At 45.1% G+C, this 21,531-nt stretch overlaps 1 protein-coding gene across 3 annotated transcripts in view; it reads right to left on the bottom strand.

Annotated features, from left to right (window-relative positions):
- Positions 1 to 1,024: 1,024 nt before the first annotated feature.
- OIT3 (oncoprotein induced transcript 3) overlaps positions 1,025 to 21,531 on the bottom strand; it is a 31,951-nt gene continuing 11,444 nt past the window's right edge. For all 3 annotated transcript variants that reach the window (XM_057403350.1, XM_057403351.1, XM_057403349.1), the window contains 6 exons: positions 18,585 to 18,707; positions 15,593 to 15,715; positions 8,474 to 8,634; positions 7,401 to 7,816; positions 3,441 to 3,540; positions 1,025 to 1,970 (listed from right to left, as the gene is read on the bottom strand). In XM_057403350.1, the coding sequence (XP_057259333.1) occupies positions 1,791 to 1,970; positions 3,441 to 3,540; positions 7,401 to 7,816; positions 8,474 to 8,634; positions 15,593 to 15,715; positions 18,585 to 18,707 (1,103 nt within the window). In that variant the 3' untranslated portion in view covers positions 1,025 to 1,790. The remainder of the gene's footprint in view (positions 1,971 to 3,440; positions 3,541 to 7,400; positions 7,817 to 8,473; positions 8,635 to 15,592; positions 15,716 to 18,584; positions 18,708 to 21,531) is intronic.

The following is a 21,531-nucleotide window of genomic DNA, read 5'->3' as shown; positions in this document are numbered from 1 at the left end:
CAAGGAGATGGCTCTTTGTTTTCTTTTTCTTTCACATATGGCTAGGTAGCACATGAAAAGTGTCTTTCCACTTATACTGACTTATCATCATAGAAACATTTTCATTTCTTCTGACACACACACATATTCCCAAATGGGAAAAGCAGCCATGAAGCTACTCAGAAAAATCATTAAGCTCCCAGCCCATCACTATGTTCCTCCTGGAATCTCACTCAGCAAAAGAAATAAATCTCTGAAATGGAACACTGCTGAGGAGATTTGCGACTCCCTTCTAAATGGTCCTTCAAACAGACTCCCTGTCCATTTGAGAGCAGCAACAAGTTTTGGCCTTGGCAGCAATTTGGCTGTTTCCAACCAAAGTAGAAAATGGGTAAGGCAGGCTAGGGGGGACACCCAGCACACCTCCAGACACACAGGAGAACACTGCACACTGCAAAGCTTCTTGCAGAAAACCTCATGAACACACTGCAGTGCCACAGCCAGTGGTGGAGATGGATCCTTCCTCTCTCACCCTCCAGCCCTGCCTCTCCTGCTTAGTCCTTCACAGCTCACTGTGCCTCCTTCCTTTCACCCCACATTTCCTTCACCACACAGTATTCCTCCTCTTCAGTGAAGCCCAGAGGAGCCCAAGCTGATCATCCATTATGTTTTCTTTGGAAGGACCTTGACAGCCCCCAAAGGGATTCCTGACAAATAACCATGATGCCACCACCACCACCACCAGTAATTGCATCCATACCCAGCTTTCACTCACCAGAGGACTGCAAATGTGCACAGGCACTCAAACAATGCTGCCATATCTCCTGTCCCCAGGCTCACTGGGGACAACCTTGTCCTGAGAACTACCTACATTACAAATGAGTGCTAGAAACACTTAATGTGCATTCCTCTAATCCCTTTGTCAGGGCCAGAGCCTCTCTAGACCAAGGTAATGATGGATTACAACTTTCAAAGACTTGGTAGCAGCACACTTAGGGGGAGGGGGTGCTGCTGTTTAATGGCATTTTTCTTACAATCAAGGTACTAAACAATACAAAGGATGTTTAATGGTCTTTCTCTTACAATCAAGGTGCTATAGCATTTATGAAAGGGACCACATTTTTGTTTGAAGCAGAAGAGGGAGAAAAATAACAGTACACTAAATACAAGAGGAAATACTGCTAAACTGCATGTAATTATAAGAAGGCACTAAAAAAAATCAAGTTTTATTAAATACCTTTTACTATTTAAAAATAACATTTAAATGTGCATGCAATGACAACTGTTTTATAGCTCCAAGGAACTTAGACATTATGAGATATAATATTTTTATACATGCTTTTTAATGGTCATCCCAAAATCTCAGTACATCCAAAGCTTCAGCATCATTCACAGAACTGCATAGCAAACACGTTCAGCTATGATAGATAGTGTTTGTATTGTCTGATGACAGAAGAGCTTGACTAACATTGTCAAGGACAAACAGTCCTTTGGAGCCTGCAGGTAGATGCAAGGGAAGACCAAGTTGGTTAATGCTTCAGGCCTGAAAAGCAATAGGGTCCCTTCATCTGAAGGGTTGTTGGGAAGAAATGGCAGATAAAACTGTTCTGCAGTCCGGGTTGCACTCAGTCTAGGCACACTGCCTTGCGTGCCCAACATACTTCACAAATAATCATCACACACTTAGGGAAACATGTTGTAAGTGGTTCAGTGGGGCTTTACCAAATACTTCTTGTTTCTTAAACAACCATACAAGAAGGCACTGACAAGGAAAGTCGTCTCAACAGAGATGCTGTTCCAGTAGGTGGGTGTTAGTCATCAAAGTCGATTCTGATGGGGCCACCTGTCAGGATGTGGTTTGCCATGTGAACAGATTCCTCCTCTTCCTCTGTCTCAGCTAACCTGCGCACCCGTCTCCGGCAGCCCTGGGCACAGCGAGAGCTCTCATCCAGCGCCCCGCAAACGAGGATGCGGCAATGCAAGAACACCTCCTGGAGGGTGGCAAGACAGCAGGCCAAGTCAGCACACAGCTCTGGGAATCACACTGGCACTGCTGCTAGCTCTCTCAGAGAACGGGTGATGCTATTCCCATAGTCCAGCCATTTCCATTCCCACATCAACAAGGCCCGCATCCACCATTGCCATCCACAGCCAAACTGGCTGCTTCATGTTTTCTTAAGTGCCCAGGAGAGGGCATGTTTTCCAGAGCGCCTGGCTGAGATGTCAGAGTATGGCATCTGTCTGTTAGCCAAGGGCTAAACAGGTAATATGAAGGCATGAAATGATCCTCTAGAGGAAGGGATGAAAATGCCAGGGATAAGCTTGGAAAATCTCACATGAACTGGTAGGAGCTGCATAGCAGGAAGCAGGCCAAGAACATGTGAAGTCTCACAAGGAGATGGACTGATAGAAAGATGCAAGAGAATGGACTGATAGAAAGATGCAAGAGAATCTGACATGAGCTGAGAAAACAAAGTTAGGAGACTGAGGGACAAAGGAGGAAAACTCAAGTTGATGAGGAGCTAAAACTGGTAGCTGAGGGGAAAAGGGGAAACAAAGGCCAGGGAGACAGTTGCCCTTTCTTTCTGCACAGCAAAGTCAGACTGTGACAAGATGGGTACTCCATGCCTTCTAAATGACAAGGAGAGTAAGCAAGATCCCTGCAAGCAGGAAGTAGGGAAGCAAATATTTGTGAATGTTTGGTCAACGGTGAGGTTTGAAGCAAAATCCATTGCACAGGCAGGGAAGATGCAGGTTGGAAGCAGCAGTGGCAAACAGACAGCAAAGCGAAATCTTTGAATTTTGAACGATCTCATCTGTTTTAACTCTACTGAGGCTCTCCAGTAGCTGGAGTGGCAGCTTTATAACTTCTGGAGCAAACAACATTGGCTGAACATAACAGTGACTGTAAGACTAGATTTCTTCTAGCACAGAGAAGCTATTTGCATTAGGAAAATGGCATTATCCTCCCACTACAAAGCTTCTGCCTCAGAGTGCCACCAGCCTTGACAGCATGGTTTCACATTGAATTAAACAGTTTGGTGGCCTTGTATCTGGAAACCTGGCACCTGTACTCACAAGAGCTAGAGAAGATATAAGGTTGAAGAGATTTAAAACCATAGACTGTTTTGTTTTAAAGATAGGACACTGTGCCTGGTGATTGGGAACACTTTTCTCACCCAGTGTACAAGTGTCCAGTAAGACTATGCAGAAAACAACGATTTCAGCCTGCTATGGCAACTGTCCTTCATGCTTTATTTAATTTTAGCTGGTTTTATCACTCTCTCCTAAAGTACCTGTGTCAGGGTCCCGAAAGACAACACTGCTGGGATAGGCACAGCATCACCTGCCTTAGGGCAGCCACTCCTCTCCTTTGCACTCTAATACAGCCAATTCTGTGCTGAGATTCCCCAGTCAGATCAGAGCTGATGCAGTATCTCAGAGGTGTGCTGTGAGCTTACCTTGTTGTCTTTACCCACAAACTTGAACACAGGAACCTGGAAATGCTTGGCAAGATGGTCCTTTGACGTGTACTGCTTCACTGAATCATCAGAAACGCAGCTGAGAAAAGCAGAGGGATAGGCTTTAATGGGTTTCCCAGAAATGGAAAATGAAAGAGAAAAAACATCCCAGCATATTTAACCATAGAAAGGAAAGGAGAACTTGGCTCTCTCAAGCTAAGCTACCATTCATGTTACTTCCTCTTTGGCCACAGGAGAAAATTCGCGAATGATGGGGAAAAACAACAGTGGTGATAATAGCATATCCAGACAAACAACAGCTCAGCAGCAGAGAGTTGGCAGGACGTGGTCCAGTCCCCTTGTCAGAGGGACTTGCCAGAGAGCTGCAGGCAAGTCTGTCCTCGTTTCACCTTCCTGTGCAAGAGTCTGCAGTGATCAACAGAGCTGTTATACAGTATATATTATGTGCTTTCTATACACACATATTTATGCACGTAAATCATGCTTAAAATGAAGAAGCCTGTACTCACGTTACTAAAATATCACAGATTGTGAAAAACATAAAAATCCAGACTTACTTTGCTTTACATCATTTATGTTTTTCTTTCTGCTACACTTGGTTGGACAGCTCAAATTCTTACACTAAAATTCATCATTTCAATTTCTTCCTCACTAGCATTATATGATCATGCAAGACATCATAGAACTGCAAGAAAATAGCTACTTTTATAAAAGTTACATTCCAGGTGCAGTCTATTTATAAACTGTTACAGCCTATTTAGAGTTTAACAGAGAAACAGCAAGACAAAAAGTTACGGTGACTTGGTGATTATTGCTGCCTAGTGCAAAGCCTGAAGTGTTATGAGAGGCCCAGCTGCTGCTGTTATATTGCATTGCAATGCAGCTTGTCCTTTCTAGCAAGTTAATTCCAGAAATGTGGACTTTGCAAGATGTTAAACAAAAAAAAAGAAGTCATAGTGGAAGAGACAAGAGGTAATGGTGGGAGAGCTGAAAGTCCTACTCCTGCAGCAACCTTTAGCTTCTATCTTTACATCAGAAATTCGTAGGGCGCTGTCAGAAATGCTGACGTTTGATGTGTTCAATTATCAAGCAGCAGCAAACCCCACATCTATGCGTAGCTCAAGCTTCTGCTGGAAATCTGTACACTGCTTGGCTGACTAGGCTGTGTGGGTGGCAGACTGCTGCAATCGCCCTTCTGCTATGTAGAGTACAGTATGTTCATGGGAGCACTAAGCACTGGTCTGATCCTAGCGCTGTTTTCACCACCATGTATTTCTGTAGCTTTACTCAGCCAGTGGCGGTCACGGTCTGAAGGGCTATCCCTGTCTGCAGTGCTTGTCTAGTTAACTTGCCTGGAATGCAAACGTAAAAGCCATCAAGGAGAGCTCATAAATTAATATTGTACACCTAAAAAAAAAAAAAAAAAGACTGAGATTTCTCCCTCCTGAGGCCATACATTAGATGTCACTAAGTTGTTTAGGATAAAATTACTTTCAAAAGTAGCATTCCTGAAGGCATGCAATTGTAAAGAGTGACAGTTACAGACTTTTCATGAGCAGCTAGCCAAGCTTTGGGGCCATAAAGTCAACTCACAGTCACGTTCTCATTTGCAAGCATATAAAGTGTGATGATTCTTGGACACTGGCTCAAACTGACTCCTAAATCCCAGGGTCTCCAAAGCTTCTCTACCCTGGTAAAGCCTTGCAACGGAACTACCTTAACCCCATCATGCTCAGATAAATCGCAGCTCCTGACTACATCAGATTACAACAGATTGCCCTCAGTGACACGACCCTGCTCCAGATGCCCCAGAGAGCTTCAACGTTTATCGCCTGTGCTATAGGTCAATGCCTTTTACTTATTTTTGTTTTGCGGAAAAGGAAGAACAAGATCAGAAACAGGAAAGCTGCTTGGGGGCTGGCTGGGCTGGCAGCAGTACAGGGTATTACAGAGACAGTGGGGAGGGATCTGGGAAAACCCCGATTTCCAGCATGGTCACATCAGCATAGAGAGAGGGTTGAGGAGTCCCACAGGAGAAGGCTCCCACCCCATCACCCTTGCAAAATGGCTATGGCAGGCAATTAACAGGTAAGAAAGCATGAGAGGGAGTGTTCCCATCTCTCAGTCTGAGATATATTCCCTAAATTTAAACGTTTCCCTGTGGAAGCTGCAGTTAACTCCTGCAGGTCTGATCCTACATAATCAAACGGATTGCTGTCTTTATTGCCTTGGGCTTCCGGGGCTGAGTTGATGGAAGGAAACTGGGCTATTACAGAGCTGTTTGGAGAAGCGACAAATCAGCAGTGTATTCAGCTATTTTTACTTTTTAATTGCTGCAAGCACACAGAGAGACAAAGCACTCCAGTTAGCTCAACAGCACATCATTAGCCTTTGCTAAGTGAGCACTTCAATTTTAATACACCACAGCCCACCGGGGCTGGGTGTCTGAGGACACTGGGGCCTTCAGTGACTGGATGAGGCTCCAGCCAGCTGGCTCCAGCCCACTTTCCCCTTTGATGAAGTTTTAATGCCCTCTGCAGGTTAACAGTACCAAAGGGACTGCTGGTGCCATAAATCCTCTAAGTTGTGCTGTGGTGAAATTGACAGATGACATTTTCTGCCCTCTCCTTTCACTGCTAGCTCAGGTTTTGGCCGCTGTTTTGAATCCCATCATTTTCACTCATGGTGAAAATGAATGAATGTTTGGAGCCATGACTGTGCGAAGAGTCCACAGGAACAGCCAAGGCAGGGATTTAATAAATCAATCCTTTCATTACAAATCCACTCATAAACCTGAAAAATGTCAGGCACAGAAGGACTGCAGCCTAGGATGAGGGGAGAGCAAGTGAATGCCGAAACCTTTGTCAGAAGGAAACAAAACCAGTATTTTTGTGTATGTACTCTGCAGGACTCCTTTGTTACAAGGCAGTCACACAGGACTTGCCATCACCAGCTGTAACGGTGGATGATTTAGCCTGGCAGCTGAGGAAATAATTGTTGTTCTCATTAGATGGGCTGGCAGACAGAATACAGAACTTCCACGAGACTGTCAGGCTGTGACATTTGGGTATGTCTTACATATTACTTTGGCTTAGATATTACTTTTTATTTTCTCCCTAGATGATAGCAGACTGCTTCCCACATGTGATGTTTACCACAGTGTTGTCTGGTTAAGCTGCCAGGCACTGCTGGATGCAAACACTCCGCAGCAACACTGCACCATGGCTCTGTCATGTTACCACCCAAACAAGTGTCTGAAAACAGGGGTCCATGTTAGAAGCCACAGCAATGCTCCCCAAACCTCTGATGCAAAACCCATTAGAGTGAACCCACAGATCCACCCTGGAAAGATCCTTAACCCCAAATGCCTCAGAAAATTACAGCCAAACCGAGGGACCCCAAACTTACTGCACTGCCAGGTATGAGACAGAGGAAAGGAAGGGGAGCTCCTGGAGCTCCAACCTGGACCAGCCACAAAGTCTTCTGGCTCATAATATAATAAGGCCATGATGAGAAAAAACAAAAGCCTGCTCCAGTTGCTGCGGCGGCTGGGTGGCAGTGGCACACAGCCATCAGGGGGTTCTGCCGATTGGTTTGGCACTCAGCAGGCTGGCAGAGAGAGGATATCAGGAAGGATATCTTTTCTACAGAAGCCAACTCAATTATCTACAAAGTTAGCCAGAGGGAAATATGTCCTGTAAAGGCTGCACTTGGAGTAACCTCCTTCACTGCCTCCTCACTGTTTCTGCCTATTACTTCTGATGGGACAGGTGGTTTCAGGTTGCTGACTGAAAGGCCTGGCTACTGATGGTCTAGGAACACAGCAGATAGGCTGCTGTGAAGAAGGGATGGTGTGTCCTGCATCACACAGGCAATGCAATTTAGCCCCGCTGCCAATTCCAGTCTAAGAGCCAGCAAGAGAGAGAACAGTGAACTCACCCATCTTGAATGAGGTAGTACTTCAGGATCTCATCAATTTTTGAGGTGGGAGTGGCAAAGCAGCTCTCTACCAGTGTCTCTAGTCCATTGACATGTACCAAGGGTTCAATCCCAAAGTACAGAGAGTCCCGAAGCTTAAGGGTGGGAAGAGCACCCCTGTAGGGTTCATCAAAGTCTTTGTCTTTGAAGATCTCAAGAGTGAAGGGAAAGATGCCCTGGTTGCGGCTCATGATTTCCAAGGGAGAGTTCTTAAGGTTGGGCACATAACCTTCAGAGATGGTGTACCGGCGTGGGAACTCGCAGGTCACCGGGATCAGCAGCTTGCTGGTGCGGACAATGATGTCCCCATTGCTTCCTGGAGTCTGCTTTGGCAAGCCGGTCACCAGATTGGTGGCAATGATTTTATCATTTATTACCTGCAGCAAAGAAAGGAGTTTAAGGGAAAGGGGAGATCATTGAGAAAGACCTCTCTGAGTTCAGACTAGCAGCTGAGTTTACCTTGTTCCAGAAACTCAGACATAAGCTAGCCACTGAAAGTACAGCTTGTGAATTCATATACTGCAACCAGAATGTAGGTTCCTCCTCACCTATGAAATAAGGGCCTCTATCAATTTGCTGTTAAATTTAATGCACTGTACTCCTGCATGAAGCAGAGGAACTTGCTCCCAATTGCAAGCTGTCTCCCGAGATGAGCTATCTGCTCATCTGCATCTCCTGACTGCTTGCTGTTCTAAAACTTTTAAATATTATCAGGGGACCAGATTCCATCTCAGCAGGAGGGTGAAGAGTGACACCACCTGCACTTTCTGCACTGGAACGATGGTGAAGCTGCCTCTGTGAAGGATTAGGTGAGCAGAAAGTTGTAGCCATGCCGGCAGATGCACACCTCTAAAGAGGAGATGGAACAAGCTCTCCCACTTTGAGATGTGACCCCAGGTCTAGCCTGAGGCCAACTGCATGGCAATAAGGAAACTTCTCTGATAGTACAGCTAAGTTTATTCCCCAAATAAACCACAACCAAGTCCCCAAACCTGAGAGATCCCAAGAGAGAGGACAGCAATAGGTATACATACGTCTACAACAGTGCCACAGGACTTCAAGGAGAAATGGATGTTGACGTGAGTGCCATTGGATACTCCTTTGCATGAAGTGTTTATAAGGGAAAGGTCCAGGCCTCCAACCAGATCCTTTGGGATGTTCACCTCAATAGAGCTGGACTTGCACAGCACTGGAACTACAAGAAAAGTCCCCATAATAACCGTTAGCACTACAAATCTTCCAGGGAGCTGGGAAAGGGCTGTATCAATTATTACTGGGCAAAAAGGGGGATCATATGCTGTGTTTATGGTTACTATCTTACCATAATAATCTAACTACCTATATTACATTTCTGCTTACTGTACACCGACCTTCTAGGTTACCAGTGCCCCATATCCTCCTGGCACAGTGATGCCACAAAAGATGATGAAGACGACTGCTAAACTTGTGGCAGAAACTCAGCTGTGCAGATATGGATAACAAATTCACAACACACCAAGCAAAGCCATTTTTAAAGACCCTTAATCAGATTTTATATCAAACCCAGAAGAGGTCAAAACAATTCCATAGAGATGCTGAGCTAAAGTGGAAGCACCTCAAAATGCTGCAATAATACTTCCTCTATGCAATAAACCCAGCTCTGACAAACAAACCTATTAGCTCACTCATCCCACCTCCTTCCAAACTTTGAATTTTAATACAGATCTCCATGTGAACTTTTAGAAATTAGAATTCCAATACATAAGAAGTGGGAGAATATGTAGAGATTGGGCAAAATTAAAAAGGGAAGAAGAAGGAATAATCTTCAATTAAAAAAGTAATTGCTATTTATATTCCTTGGGTGTATACACATCCACTCAGTTAGGCAGAGGACAAGTGTAGTTGTGCATATATTCTGGTTTCTTCCCATCCATATCCCCCCCCTGCAGAATTTCATGTATCATTTTAAAATCATATGACAAAACTTTCTGCAAATACACTAGTTACTCAAGTGTTTTCCTAAAATTAATTACAGTCCCAATCCTGACATTCATATGATCTTTCTTCCCTTAATTTTGATCATTTATTGTATGATCCACTATTCTGGACCTTGGATACAAGGCACACAGCTAAAACATACCTTTCACCCTCCTTAAGAAAACTCTCCTGTCCCAGCTGAGGTATTTGTAATGGCTACTATATACCTACAGGGAGTAATTTTATTAAAAGTTGATCTTTTCAAGGTTATATGCTAAAATGTATGCAGTGTGCCTAAGGCAATACGCTCGCATAATGAAACTGCTGGGTTGGAACAGAAAACTATAGAACTACCTTCAATTTTCCTCTGTCCACAGTAGAAGGCAAGTGGGAATAACTGAGCACATCAAGTGGCAAACCTCACAAGGAGACAAAGGGACTTTAAGAACACAGTGCAATGCAGAGAGAGATGAACATCCTTTGGAGACCTGGTTGTCTCAACTTGGATTTAAAGCTTCACTGTTCTAGTGACTTGATAAGAAAATACAATGCTTTTATAAAGGTGTAATTCAGGGCAAGGCAGCTTGGATCCCAACTGCAACTCTCCAAAGTTCAGGACCAATCTGGTTCAGGCTCTCTCCCTTTCTAAATGTCTTTGATTGACACAAAGGGGAAGAAAGAAGAGACACCCATTAAACCTCTGCTCCGGCATTGCAGGAGTTGGCTGCTTGCACTCCACCACCTGGGCACAGAAACAAATGAATGGAACCTGTGAGCAGACCCACTTTTGATTCAAGCCAGCTCATCATTATTTAGGAAAACAATCTGGGAAACTCCTTATACTAACCATATTGGAGTAACTGGTAATGTAATTCCAACCACCCTACACATTTGTATATGGAAGAGTAATCAATACAGAGAACAGTGTTTCAGTTCTACCAATTTAACAGCGGTGCTGCAAGCAAAGAGACTGCATTTATCAGTGTGATTCACTGATCGGGCTGGATTTTCCCAAGAGAGACTGCCAGAAACATCACAGGGGGAGCTGAAAAGGGGCTGGAAAGGTAGCCCGTGGCTATATGCAAACATGTTATTCCAGGTGGGGTCCTGACTGCCAGCATTGAGATGCCCAGCAGAAATGAGTTACCCTGGGTGCCAAGAGTAATTAATTTAATTCACAACTTCTTTCATCTATTTGAAGCACTGCACTCTCCTGACTTGCTGTCAGCATCCATCTCTTGCATCCCTGTCCTGGGCTCACCCCAAGATGCAAGCCTCTTAAGAGGCTCACCCAGTCTTCACCTGTCAAACATTTCAGTTACTCACCCTCATACACCCCAGAGCATCTGTAAGTATTAAGAAAGTCTCTGCATTACAGCTTTAAACCCTGCTTTGCACCAATGCCTGCAGTACCCTGATGCTGGTAGGAAGCTTCTGTGACTCATTCTACTGTCTGTTATTGTTGGCACCATGTTCCTTGTCCAGCCTTTGGTTCCTTCCTTGGCCTTTCAAAGTACAGCTGCTTGGAGCAGAGGCTATCTTTTTGCACAGGCTGCTCAGTGGAATAGGCTCTCTGGTGCTGGGGAGCCTTGAACCACTACTAGCAAAGCCCAGATCAACTACATGACTGTACCCTGCCTAGCTGAACACAAGGCTTGGGCACAGGAGAGGGGAGAAGGAACATTTCACCACCACACTTCAGAAAGAGGTGGGGTACTAGGATGGTCTGCAAAATTCCAAGTATTTCATTGGCTGGTACCTTTGTGGGAACGCTGTAGCCAAAACTGCGATTTCTGTGGAGGATTATTAGTGTTTGTTCTGAACATAGAATTACAGAATCATAGAATCGTTAGGGTTGGAAAGGACCTTAAGATCATCTAGTTCCAAACCCCCTGCCATGGGCAGGGACACCTTATGCTAAATCATATCACCCAAGACCTCGTCCAACCTGGCCTTGAACACTGCCAGGGATGGAGCATTCACAACCTCCATGGGCAACCTATTCCAGTGCCTCACCACCCTTACAGGAAAGAATTTCCTTCTTCCATCCAACCTAAACTTCCCCTGTTTAAGTTTTAACCGTTACCCCTTGTCTTATCATTACAGTCCCTAATGAAGAGTCCCTCCCCAGCATCCCTATAGGCCCCCTTCAGATACTGGAAGGCTGCTCTGAGGTCTCCATGCAGCCTTCTCTTCTCCAGCCTGAACAGCCCCAACTTCCTCAGCCTGTCTTCATACAGGAGGTGCTCCAGTCCCCTGATCATCCTCGTGGCCCTTCTCTGGACTTGTTCCAACAGTTCCATGTCCTTTTTATGTTGAGGACACCAGAACTGCACACAATACTCCAGGTGAGGTCTCACAAGAGCAGAGTAGAGGGGCAGGATCACCTCCTTCGACCTGCTGGTCACGCTCCTTTTGATGCAGCCCAGGATACGGTTGGCTTTCTGGGCTGCAAGCACACACTGAAGCCGGCTCATGTTCATTTTCTCATCAACCAACACCCCCAAGTCCTTCTCCGCAGGGCTGCTCTGAATCTTTCCTCTGCCCAACCTGTAGCTGTGCCTGGGATTGCTCCAACCCACGTGCAGGACCTTGCACTTGGCATGGTTAAACCTCATGAAGCTGGCATCAGCCCACCTCACAAGCGTGTCAAGGTCCCTCTGGATGGCATTCCTTCCCTCCAGCGTATCAACCGAACCACACAGCTTGGTGTCATCGGCAAACTTGCTGAGGGCGCACTCAATCCCACTGTCCATGTCAGCGACAAAGATGTTAAACAAGACCGGTCCCAACACCGATCCCTGAGGGACACCACTCGTTACTGGTCTCCAGCCGGACATTGAGCCATTGACCACAACACTTTGCGTGCGGCCATCCAGCCAGTTCTTTACCCACCGAGTGGTCCATCCATCAAATTGATGTCTCTCCAATTCAGAGACAAGGATGTTGTGTGGGACAGTGTCAAATGCTTTGCACAAGTCCAGGTAGATGACATCAACTGCTCTGCCCCTGTCCTTCTGTTCTGTAGCCCCATCATAGAAGGCCAGCAAATTGGTCAGGCAGGATTTCCCCTTAGTGAAGCCATGCTGGCTGTCACCAAGCACCTTGTCGATTTTCATGTGCCTTAGCATGCCTTCCAGGAGAATCTGCTCCAAGATTTTGCCAGGCACAGAGGTGACACTGACTGGTCTGTAATTCCCTGGCTCATCCATTTTCCCCTTCTTGAAAATGGGGGTTATATTTCCCTTTTTCCAGTCATCGGGAACTTCACCTGACTGCCAGGATTTCTCAAATATGATGGCCAGTGGCTTCGCAACTTCATTTGCCAGCTCCTTCAGGACCCGCAGATGGACAGTGCAGAGGAGGGTTGATAGGCTGCAGATCCAATTGCTTCAGGCAACTGTGCCTGCCCTGCACTGTTAATTGTACAACTCTAAACCTGATTAGAAGCCATAAAAAATCGTGTGGTACAGTTCCAGATATATTCTGTTACATCTTCTCAAAATTGCAAACCACTGCGTGGGGACATAAATTCATGAAATGCAAAAGAACAAGCAATTTCACTTTATGAGATGCTGTATCCTGAGCCACAGCCTGGCACCCAGCAATGCTGCTGCTCTCTTTAGCAGCCCCAGAAGAAGAAGAAACACTGGCTGGAAAATGAATGGCCTTTTCACCCTGCTAGGGTTGCTCCAGGGAGCCAGGGATGAAAAACATTACTCTTTTCTGGCTCTTATCCATCAGTCAGACCTTTACTCAGTAAGTATAATCATGGCTTTTGGAAATCCCCATCTCCTCCTCCCCACCTGGGTCTGCTGGAGGAGCACTCCTGAATCCCAAGTGTGAGTGCTCATCCCTGAAAACAGTGCCCTGAATTTCTAATAAGATTAAAAAGCAGAAAATTCATCAACTAGAATCATTCCAACTTCCTCTCTAAGGCATGCCTGCCCTGTTGTCCCCCATGAAGTCTGGGTCTGTTCCTCTTGTATCTGGGCACTTTGTAACGCATCAGACTACAGAAAGCTCTGAGCGTACCGGGTAACACCAGCACATCGGTATTATCTAAAACCCAAGCGAATTAGCCCATGACAGGCTTCCTTTTGTTGCATTTTTAGATCCTACCCTGGGCTATGGCTCAAGTCTAGCCCATTTGCAAATTCCCATGGAAACATCTGGAAGCAACTGCAAAGGTTATTCATGGGCCCACCAAGGCAGAACACAAGCAGAGAGCTATGAGGTCTGTCTCTACCAGGGCAGTAGTCAGCTTCTCCAGCTCTGTACTGAGCCTAACATGTCTGAGAAGTGGCCAGGCAAGTCAGATGAATCCCACCAGACAGCATTACCCATCTTTCACATGCCCACACACCTTTCCTCAACACACAATTTTGACTGAATATCCTTCCATCAGCAGATCATAGTAGACATCTTCTCTGTAAGACACACAGGCTTCTCGATGCTTTCAGCACCTCAAGAGCTCAGCTAGCTGTGGGATTATGAGACCCAGAAGAATCCTGGGAGCAAGTCCTGGATTGTAAGAAGTCATTGCACGAGGAGCTACAGACCCTCTGCTCAACTCAAAGTCCTCACGAACTTCCCCCTGGTCCTCTGCTCCCTGCACTCACTGCTGCAGAGCTAAACTGACCCCTGGGGACTCTGGATGTAGTTGCAGAGGAAATCTCACTCAGCTCTTGCAAACCAAAACACGGAACATGTTATTCTAATTGCATGCTATAGGTGCAAGTGAGTCAGCGAGAAGGACTCCCTGCATACAGGAATGGAGCAAAGTTCAGATGGAAGGTCTCCCAAGGATTGCATTACCCTTGCCTCTAAGCAGCAAAAGCAACAGTCAATTTTCAGATGCTATCTTGGCTGCTTTTCTAAGGGACAGCAAAACCACCCTGTATCAGAACTAGTACACTGCTTCAATCCATAGGAATACTTATTGGAGCAGCTACTGAAATACTTGGGCAAAAAATGCTCTCTCTCATCCCATTCTTGGAGGGAACTGAAGCACATTAGCTGAAACTTTAAAAGCCCAGTTTGAAGCATGAAAAGATCCAGTTCTAATGGCATAAATCTGTTAAAAGCATACACAGCTGAAGCAGAGCAATATAATGGGAGATGTTAAGCAATCTTACACCTGGGTTGAAGCAATCCCAGGCACAGCTACAGGTTGGGCAGAGAAAAGATTCAGAGCAGCCCTGCGGAGAAGGACTTGGGGGTGTTGGTTGATGAGAAAATGAACATGAGCCGGCTTCAGTGTGCGCTTGCAGCCCAGAAAGCCAACCGTATCCTGGGCTGCATCAAAAGGAGCGTGACCAGCAGGTCAAAGGAGGTGATCCTGCCCCTCTACTCTGCTCTTGTGAGATCTCACCTGGAGTATTGTGTGCAGTTCTGGTGTCCTCAACATAAAAAGGACATGGAACTGTTGGAACAAGTGCAGAAGAAGGCCACGAGGATGATCAGGGGGCTGGAGCACCTCCTGTATGAAGACAGGCTGAGAAAGTTTGGGCTGTTCAGGCTGGAGAAGAGAAGGCTGCATGGAGACCTCATAGCAGCCTTCCAGTGTCTGAAGGGGGGCCTATAAGGATGCTGGGGAGGGACTCTTCATTAGGGACTGTAGTGATAGGACAAGGGGTGATGGGTTCAAACTTACACAGTGGAAGTTTAGATTAGATATTAGGAAGAAGTTATTTACTGTGAGGGTGCTGAGGCACTGGAATGGGTAGCCCAAGGAAGCTGTGAATGCTCCATCCCTGGCAGTGTTCAAGGCCAGGTTGGACAGAACCTTGGGTGAAATGGTTTAGTGTGAGGGTGTGAGGTGTCCCTGCCCATGGCAGGGGGTTTGGAACTAGATGATCTTAAGGTCCTTTCCAACCCTAACTATTCTATGATTCTATGAATCTTAATTGTAAGTGAACACTGCCAAAACCACCTGTGATGCAAGAGGCACCCAGCTAGGTTCTGTGCCTCTGTTCTCCTGCCTGGTAAAAAGAGCAGTATCTCCAGGCTCTCAGTTTTGGATGATCTGTCATTAACGACAGAGCTCCATTAACCAAACTGGAAAGGTCAAACTAAGAAAACACAACTCTTTTTGCGGAAACCAACTTTTTGCAGAAACCAAAAAGAAAAGTTCCTTCAAACATACTTTCGGCATTCAGGGGACAGAGGCTGTCGGGGAGATTCTGTTGACCTACCTTGGCAAGTGTGATTGTCTTCTGATAGAACAAGTCCCCTTGGACATTCACATTGGTATGTGTCTTCCACTTCAATACAGGTATGGCTGCAGCCTCCATTGTTATTGTGACAGCCTTCAATTTCTGCAAAAGAAAGAAAACTCGGCACACACTGCTCCTCAGACAGCTGTGCAGCAGTTACACAGGCCCCCAACATACTCTCCTGGATGACTAACAAACACCATGACCAACACAGAACTCAAAGGCAACAGCACAGTGAGAGCTTTCTTCCAAGAAGATGGGTGAAAACCTGTTTTTAATTGTACAGTCTCCTGTGTTTCTCATGTCACCATGACGTTAACAAGGAATTTTGTGAAAAAGCTTACCAAAATAAATCACATGCTATAACTGGCATACGTAAGGCAGCTGAATAGGCAATCTTCAGCTTGTCTCTAACTTCTAAGACATCCTCTTAGACTAAATTTTATGTTGTTTCTTGATTCAAAAGGGTGGGAGGAAAATCCTCTTAAAACTTCTACCATGTGGAAACATACTCACTCCCTTCGTCACCACCAGAATTAAAGCCCTGAGATTTGCAGGGGATGTGTCTTGGGGAGAACAGACTCACAGGTAGCCAGCTCCTACTCCCATCAGGAATAGGAGTGAGAAGACATTGTGCTTTTTGCCTCTGGGTTTGCCAGCTGTTGTGGAGGTGGGTGTACTGAGTTCCTGCATCCCCTTTGTAGGCTGAGGATGAAGCACTGCTTGTAGGAGTTTGTTTAGCAGGAATTTTGACAGTTTGTGACAGATTGAAACAAGATCACAGTGTAAGGTCAATTCACCTCCTAATTCTCTCCCATTCTAAAGTGCAGAGGAGAGACAGCAACACAGATAATTGGAGGATTTGTCATTTTTTCTTCAGCTGTAGCGGCTAGGAAGATGTTTTACATGAAATCTCAGTTCTTCAGAGGATTGACTCACCTGAACAGAAAAGAGCCTGAAAGGTCAGCCAAACACTATCTGAAGATTTGAAAAACTAAGGCAAGTAAGGCCATTATCACTTGTTGGCTTTCTATTATAGAGAAAATAACAGAGTATCACCATTTAAAGAAAACTGAAACCTTCACTGTTTGATATTCTTTTTATCTTTTGGAATGAAAACGTATTCTCAGTAGAACAACAGTACACATATTGTAAGAAATCATAAATACAAAATATTTCTCCCTAAGCCTACCATTGGAAATGACTGTATGGGTTTTCACAAATATAAAGGAAAGGATGCAAATCCCATACTCAATCCTATAGATTACATGAAAAACAACAGCCTGGGCTCTCCATGCGAGTCAAAGTAATGGGTAAGGCATTAGAATGGAAATTTTGAGATGCTCTTAACCTTACTAAGCCTCACTAGCTCATATAATCAAGATAAATCTCTTGCATTTATTATTTTTAGCAACAGCTGTGAGGTGGCTCACAAGTAAATCACATACTCTAATGGTTCACAAAGCTCAGGGCACATCCTTAGAAATAAAACTCACTAACAAGATTGTAAAAATCCTCAGCAGCAGTGTCAAAACTCATGAAAAGCACCATCCTTCTTACAGGAGGAGATGTTAAATGATATATCAAAAGGTCTTAAAATACAACTTTAAGAACAACAGAAAGAAACAAGCTTCCAAGCACAGACTACTCCAGCCCGTTAGAAAAGTGCAGTGCTCAGGAATAAAGACTGCCACATAGCACAGGTAGGTTTACATGACACCCCACAGGTTCAGGGCTGGATGTGGAAGGGATGAAGCCCACAGATCACTTTTGGCCCCAACCAACCTAACAAGTATACTTAAGGAGCACTCTGCACAGCAGCTCCCCAGGGAAGTATCATTATCTGGATGAGGGATGTTTATTAATAGAGCTCGGAGAGGCAATTTTCAGAGAAGTGAAATGAAATATGCTTTGTTATCAAAGAGAGGGAAAAGAGAGACAAAAACTGCAGCTTGGAGCCATTTGTCAATGAACTACAAAGAAGGCTGGAGTGCAGCCCAAAAATGCAATGGCAATCCCTCTCTCTCTGCACCATGGATGCCTGCCACACAACAGCTAATGTAAATTTGCATGCAGACTGCAGATATATTCAATTCTGGCAATCAGGTAGCTCAGAAGTGAGGCACATATGTAAGCCATTATTTTTGTCTAAGGCCCCACAGTATCTGTGAACACACCACACAGCAGCTTTGCCTGTGAGGGGGCACAGTGCTCTTCACAGCTGACCACAGAAAACATCAGGCATACATCATTTTTTCCTGGGTTTTCCTATTTCTGCTCAAAGATGTCTGTACATTGTTAATGATAACAGATGAAACCTACAATTTTGTCTTGAAGTCCCTGCTAAGCTATCAAGCTCATCAAGGGTTTTCAGCCTGGCTGTGCCACCACTGGGATGTAACTGTAGCAGTTGCACACAGCAAAGCCCACGACTAACTACTTACAAAAATCAAACAAAACACATCCCTATTGTCAAATCTAGCTTCTGTCTACAGACTAGCACCCCCTCTTCTCAGTCTGGACTCTATGAGGTTAAGTGTTGTCTAATATCATGTTAATGTTGTCTAATATCATGATATTTACCCCATAGCTAATGCTAGCTGTCAAAAATCAGCAATGCTAAAGCTGCCCCTGCACAACTCTCATACAAATGTACAGAGACAAATCCCAGCATCTCCAGTGATAACTAGCTCTGTCTGGACAACCAAACTTGAAGATCCACTGCTGCCTCTCCCCCACTAGAGACAAATACAAGCAAACCCTAATAGAAAAGCACAAGACAGAGAGAACAACAAGGAGACTTCTCTCTGCTTGATTAGAAAGTTATTTCAGTAACAACACCACTGGGAAGCACAGAAGTGATAGGAGTGACATTTAATCCCAGCTTCAAACAGCTACAGAGAACTAGTGCTGCAAGGGAAGGAGAATGATTTATATTGTTTCCAGCAGACTATGATAGCTGAAACCTCACCTTCACAGGTTTTCCCATCACTTCCCAGTGTGCGCCCAATCCCACAGTCACAGCGGTAGGAGTTCTTCAAGTTAACACAGAATTCACTGCAGCCTCCATTGTTCTGCTCACATTCATTTTCATCTGAAAAAAAGAAACCAATGTCATAACATACCCCTGGGTAAACACACCTGGTAAAAAGGGGCTGTTACATGGGAGTGCTGGTCAGACCATGGACTGGCTTTTCTGGCCTCATAATCTGGATCTTGGCCACAAAGATGGTCAATCCCATTAAAATGCTAAAGAGCGCTGCCTACTGACAGTAGCAGTGTTACGCTATGCTGTGTCTACATCAGGAAGTAAGCAGACTGGGAGGGAAACAACACATGCGCACAGCAGCCATTTCTGAGTGAAGATGCGCACAGTCCCACTGGGAAACTTCCAAACTGGTTCCACATACTGGGGAGTTTGTGTTTGCACTTATCTTGTTATCCTAAACTATTCTCCACTCACAAAGACATTAGAATAGAGCTAACATGACTTCACTGCATCGTAAAACTAGGCGATTATGAGAACTGGTCAAAAATAAACCCTATTTCTGTATCACACCTGCTACTGCTACATGTGGCCAATTTCATGAGAAATTTCATCATTTTGCCCTCTTGCTGCAGCTCTGGCTGCTCTCTGCACCGGGCAGCTCAGGTGTTCTTGCATAACAGAACTGTCAACTCACTGTGGTGAGACCTAATTTGGGCATTGGTGCCTCACAGACCATCACAACCATTAGCTGCTTACTCTGAAAATAAGCAAAGAGCTTCCACAGAGATATGGCTCCTACCTCTCCAGTTCAGAAGAAAGAGAAGTGCCTGAGCTGGCACCCTGTTTTCTGGAGCGGACTCTGGAGAAAGGCTGCAGAACAACCTTTTGATAGGCCTGCACTGAGTTTTTATAACCCACAGTAATATACCCATGTATAATACCTGTGTCATGTTTCTGCCCTGGCTGCATTCAGCTTTACAGTAGAGCCCTCTAAGATGTTGAGAGTATTTGTTGAAATAAACCCACAGCAGATGCTTTTGAATCTCTTGGTAAAGCTCTGAAAACCTCCTTATTTTCTGTTTTAAAGGCTAAAGTTTCTGTATGTCTCTCTGCTTTTTTTTTTTTTCTCTCCGAAAGTACTTTGCTCTCCAAGGTTCTCATTCTTCAACCTGATTTCACATGAGCTTTCACTAAAACAGCTTAGAAGTTACCATTTCCTAGATGTCAGAAGCTTTAAAACCAAGAAAAAAGAAAAATACCATTTAAGGGACAGGTCAGAGATGAGCTCTCTTAGGTGTAGGGTGATCCCACACATACACAGTACTCGCAGCCTGCAGCTAGTAGTGTTGTCTCCTTCCACAACCAATGTGAGTTGAATATTTTTAGCCAAAGAAATGGCTGGTACCCTGGCTTGGGAGGCAGAAAGCACATCCAGGACACACACACAGACAGGGGCCCTTTTCACACATGTGACAGGCTCTATATTTTCACTTCTAACAGTAAAACTAAAGCTGCCTAAAAAACAGAGTGAAGAGTGAAAGGCAAATTGGCAAAGACAGAGATGCTGTAAGAAGGCCCTAGAGGTTGGCTTGTTCAAGCGCTGCTGTAACCAGCAATTCACCTTGCTGGTCCTCCAAGTTCTACAACGCAACAGAATGGTGTATCCATGACATTGCGGACCCATGGCAGAAAGTCCTAGACCTAATCTAACCTCTAAGTAAGTTTGCAAATGAAAATATAACTCAGGATCAGCAGTTCTACTGTGGGATTCAAAACCTACAATGTATTGAAGAGAAGTCAACCTAGCACAGGGAGGTTCACCGACAATGCACAACAAAAAGTCATTAGAAATATGAATGAGCCATACAACAAGAGAGGGTGCAGGTAGGTAAACTAGTGCGATTATTACAACTGAGGTGTTGTGCCATATGATTATCATGAAGAGAAGCAGCAGTGCAGAAATCCTGCTTGCCCTGGCCATCTGGGGATGAAGGCAGCTGCAGCACAGATACACAGGCTCAAGACTCCTGCATGCTTCCCTACTGGAGGAAATCCTTTCCTGTGAGTCTGCCACAGATTTATTGAGTGCTGATGCTTGTCAAGGGCACTTCTGTGACTGGAAGTCTGATACAGAAGCAGCCAATAAATGCTTTTAATTAGCTGAGAGCTAACTCAGCCACTCATCTGCAGAGATGTGGAGCAGCTTAAGGAAAACCCTTCTGAAGAATCAGTGTGAGCAAGTATAAATCTGAAGCAAGGCCAGGCTGCTCTCTTCACAAATTGTAATGACTGTGACCCCTACCCTGACGCCCACAGACACGAGGAACGCGAAGAAAGAAACTAACTACGCCTGCTTTGTCACCTGTAGTCTGTATGGAAGAAAGTGACCTGCTACACAGCCTCCTGGATTAATTCTGCTTTCAACCTCTTAATCAAATCAAGACACAAGAACAAAGATGAGACCTCACTTTCTGTGAACACTAGCACCCCTTTCTCCCTCTGTGTCACCTCTTCCTGTCCATTGGTGCAGCTCTGCAGCAATCCAACAGCCCCTTACATTGCCTCACAGACCATCTTCTTCCTAAGACCCCACAGTCCAGGTGCTCTCCTCCCAGCACCACACGCACAACCACAGCTGTCCTCTCCTCAAAGGTTCATGGGGATTCCCTCACAAATCCCTCAAGTCCACATTCCCAGCACTGCTCTCACAGCCATCCACCTTCCTCCTGGTCATGCTAATCTCTGCCAGTGCAGCCACCAAATGCCAGCCCCTCAATACCACCTTGTCATGCTGCCTAAAACCACTTTGGCTCTTCTCAAGACCCAGGCCCTGGACAATACCCTACAAGAGCACTAAAACTATGTTGAAGCTTTCACTAGCCCTTTGCCAGCCAGTGAAACTTTTCTTGGAGGAAAGAGACATTCAACA

This window comes from Pezoporus wallicus, unplaced genomic scaffold (assembly GCF_028554395.1).
Source record: "Pezoporus wallicus isolate ANWC-B61680 ecotype Strahan unplaced genomic scaffold, APGP_CSIRO_Pwel_v1 contig_4264, whole genome shotgun sequence".
Taxonomy (NCBI): Eukaryota; Metazoa; Chordata; class Aves; order Psittaciformes; family Psittacidae; genus Pezoporus; species Pezoporus wallicus.
The sequence above is the reverse complement of the archived record's forward strand: the minus strand, read 5'-3'. Positions and strand labels throughout refer to the sequence as shown.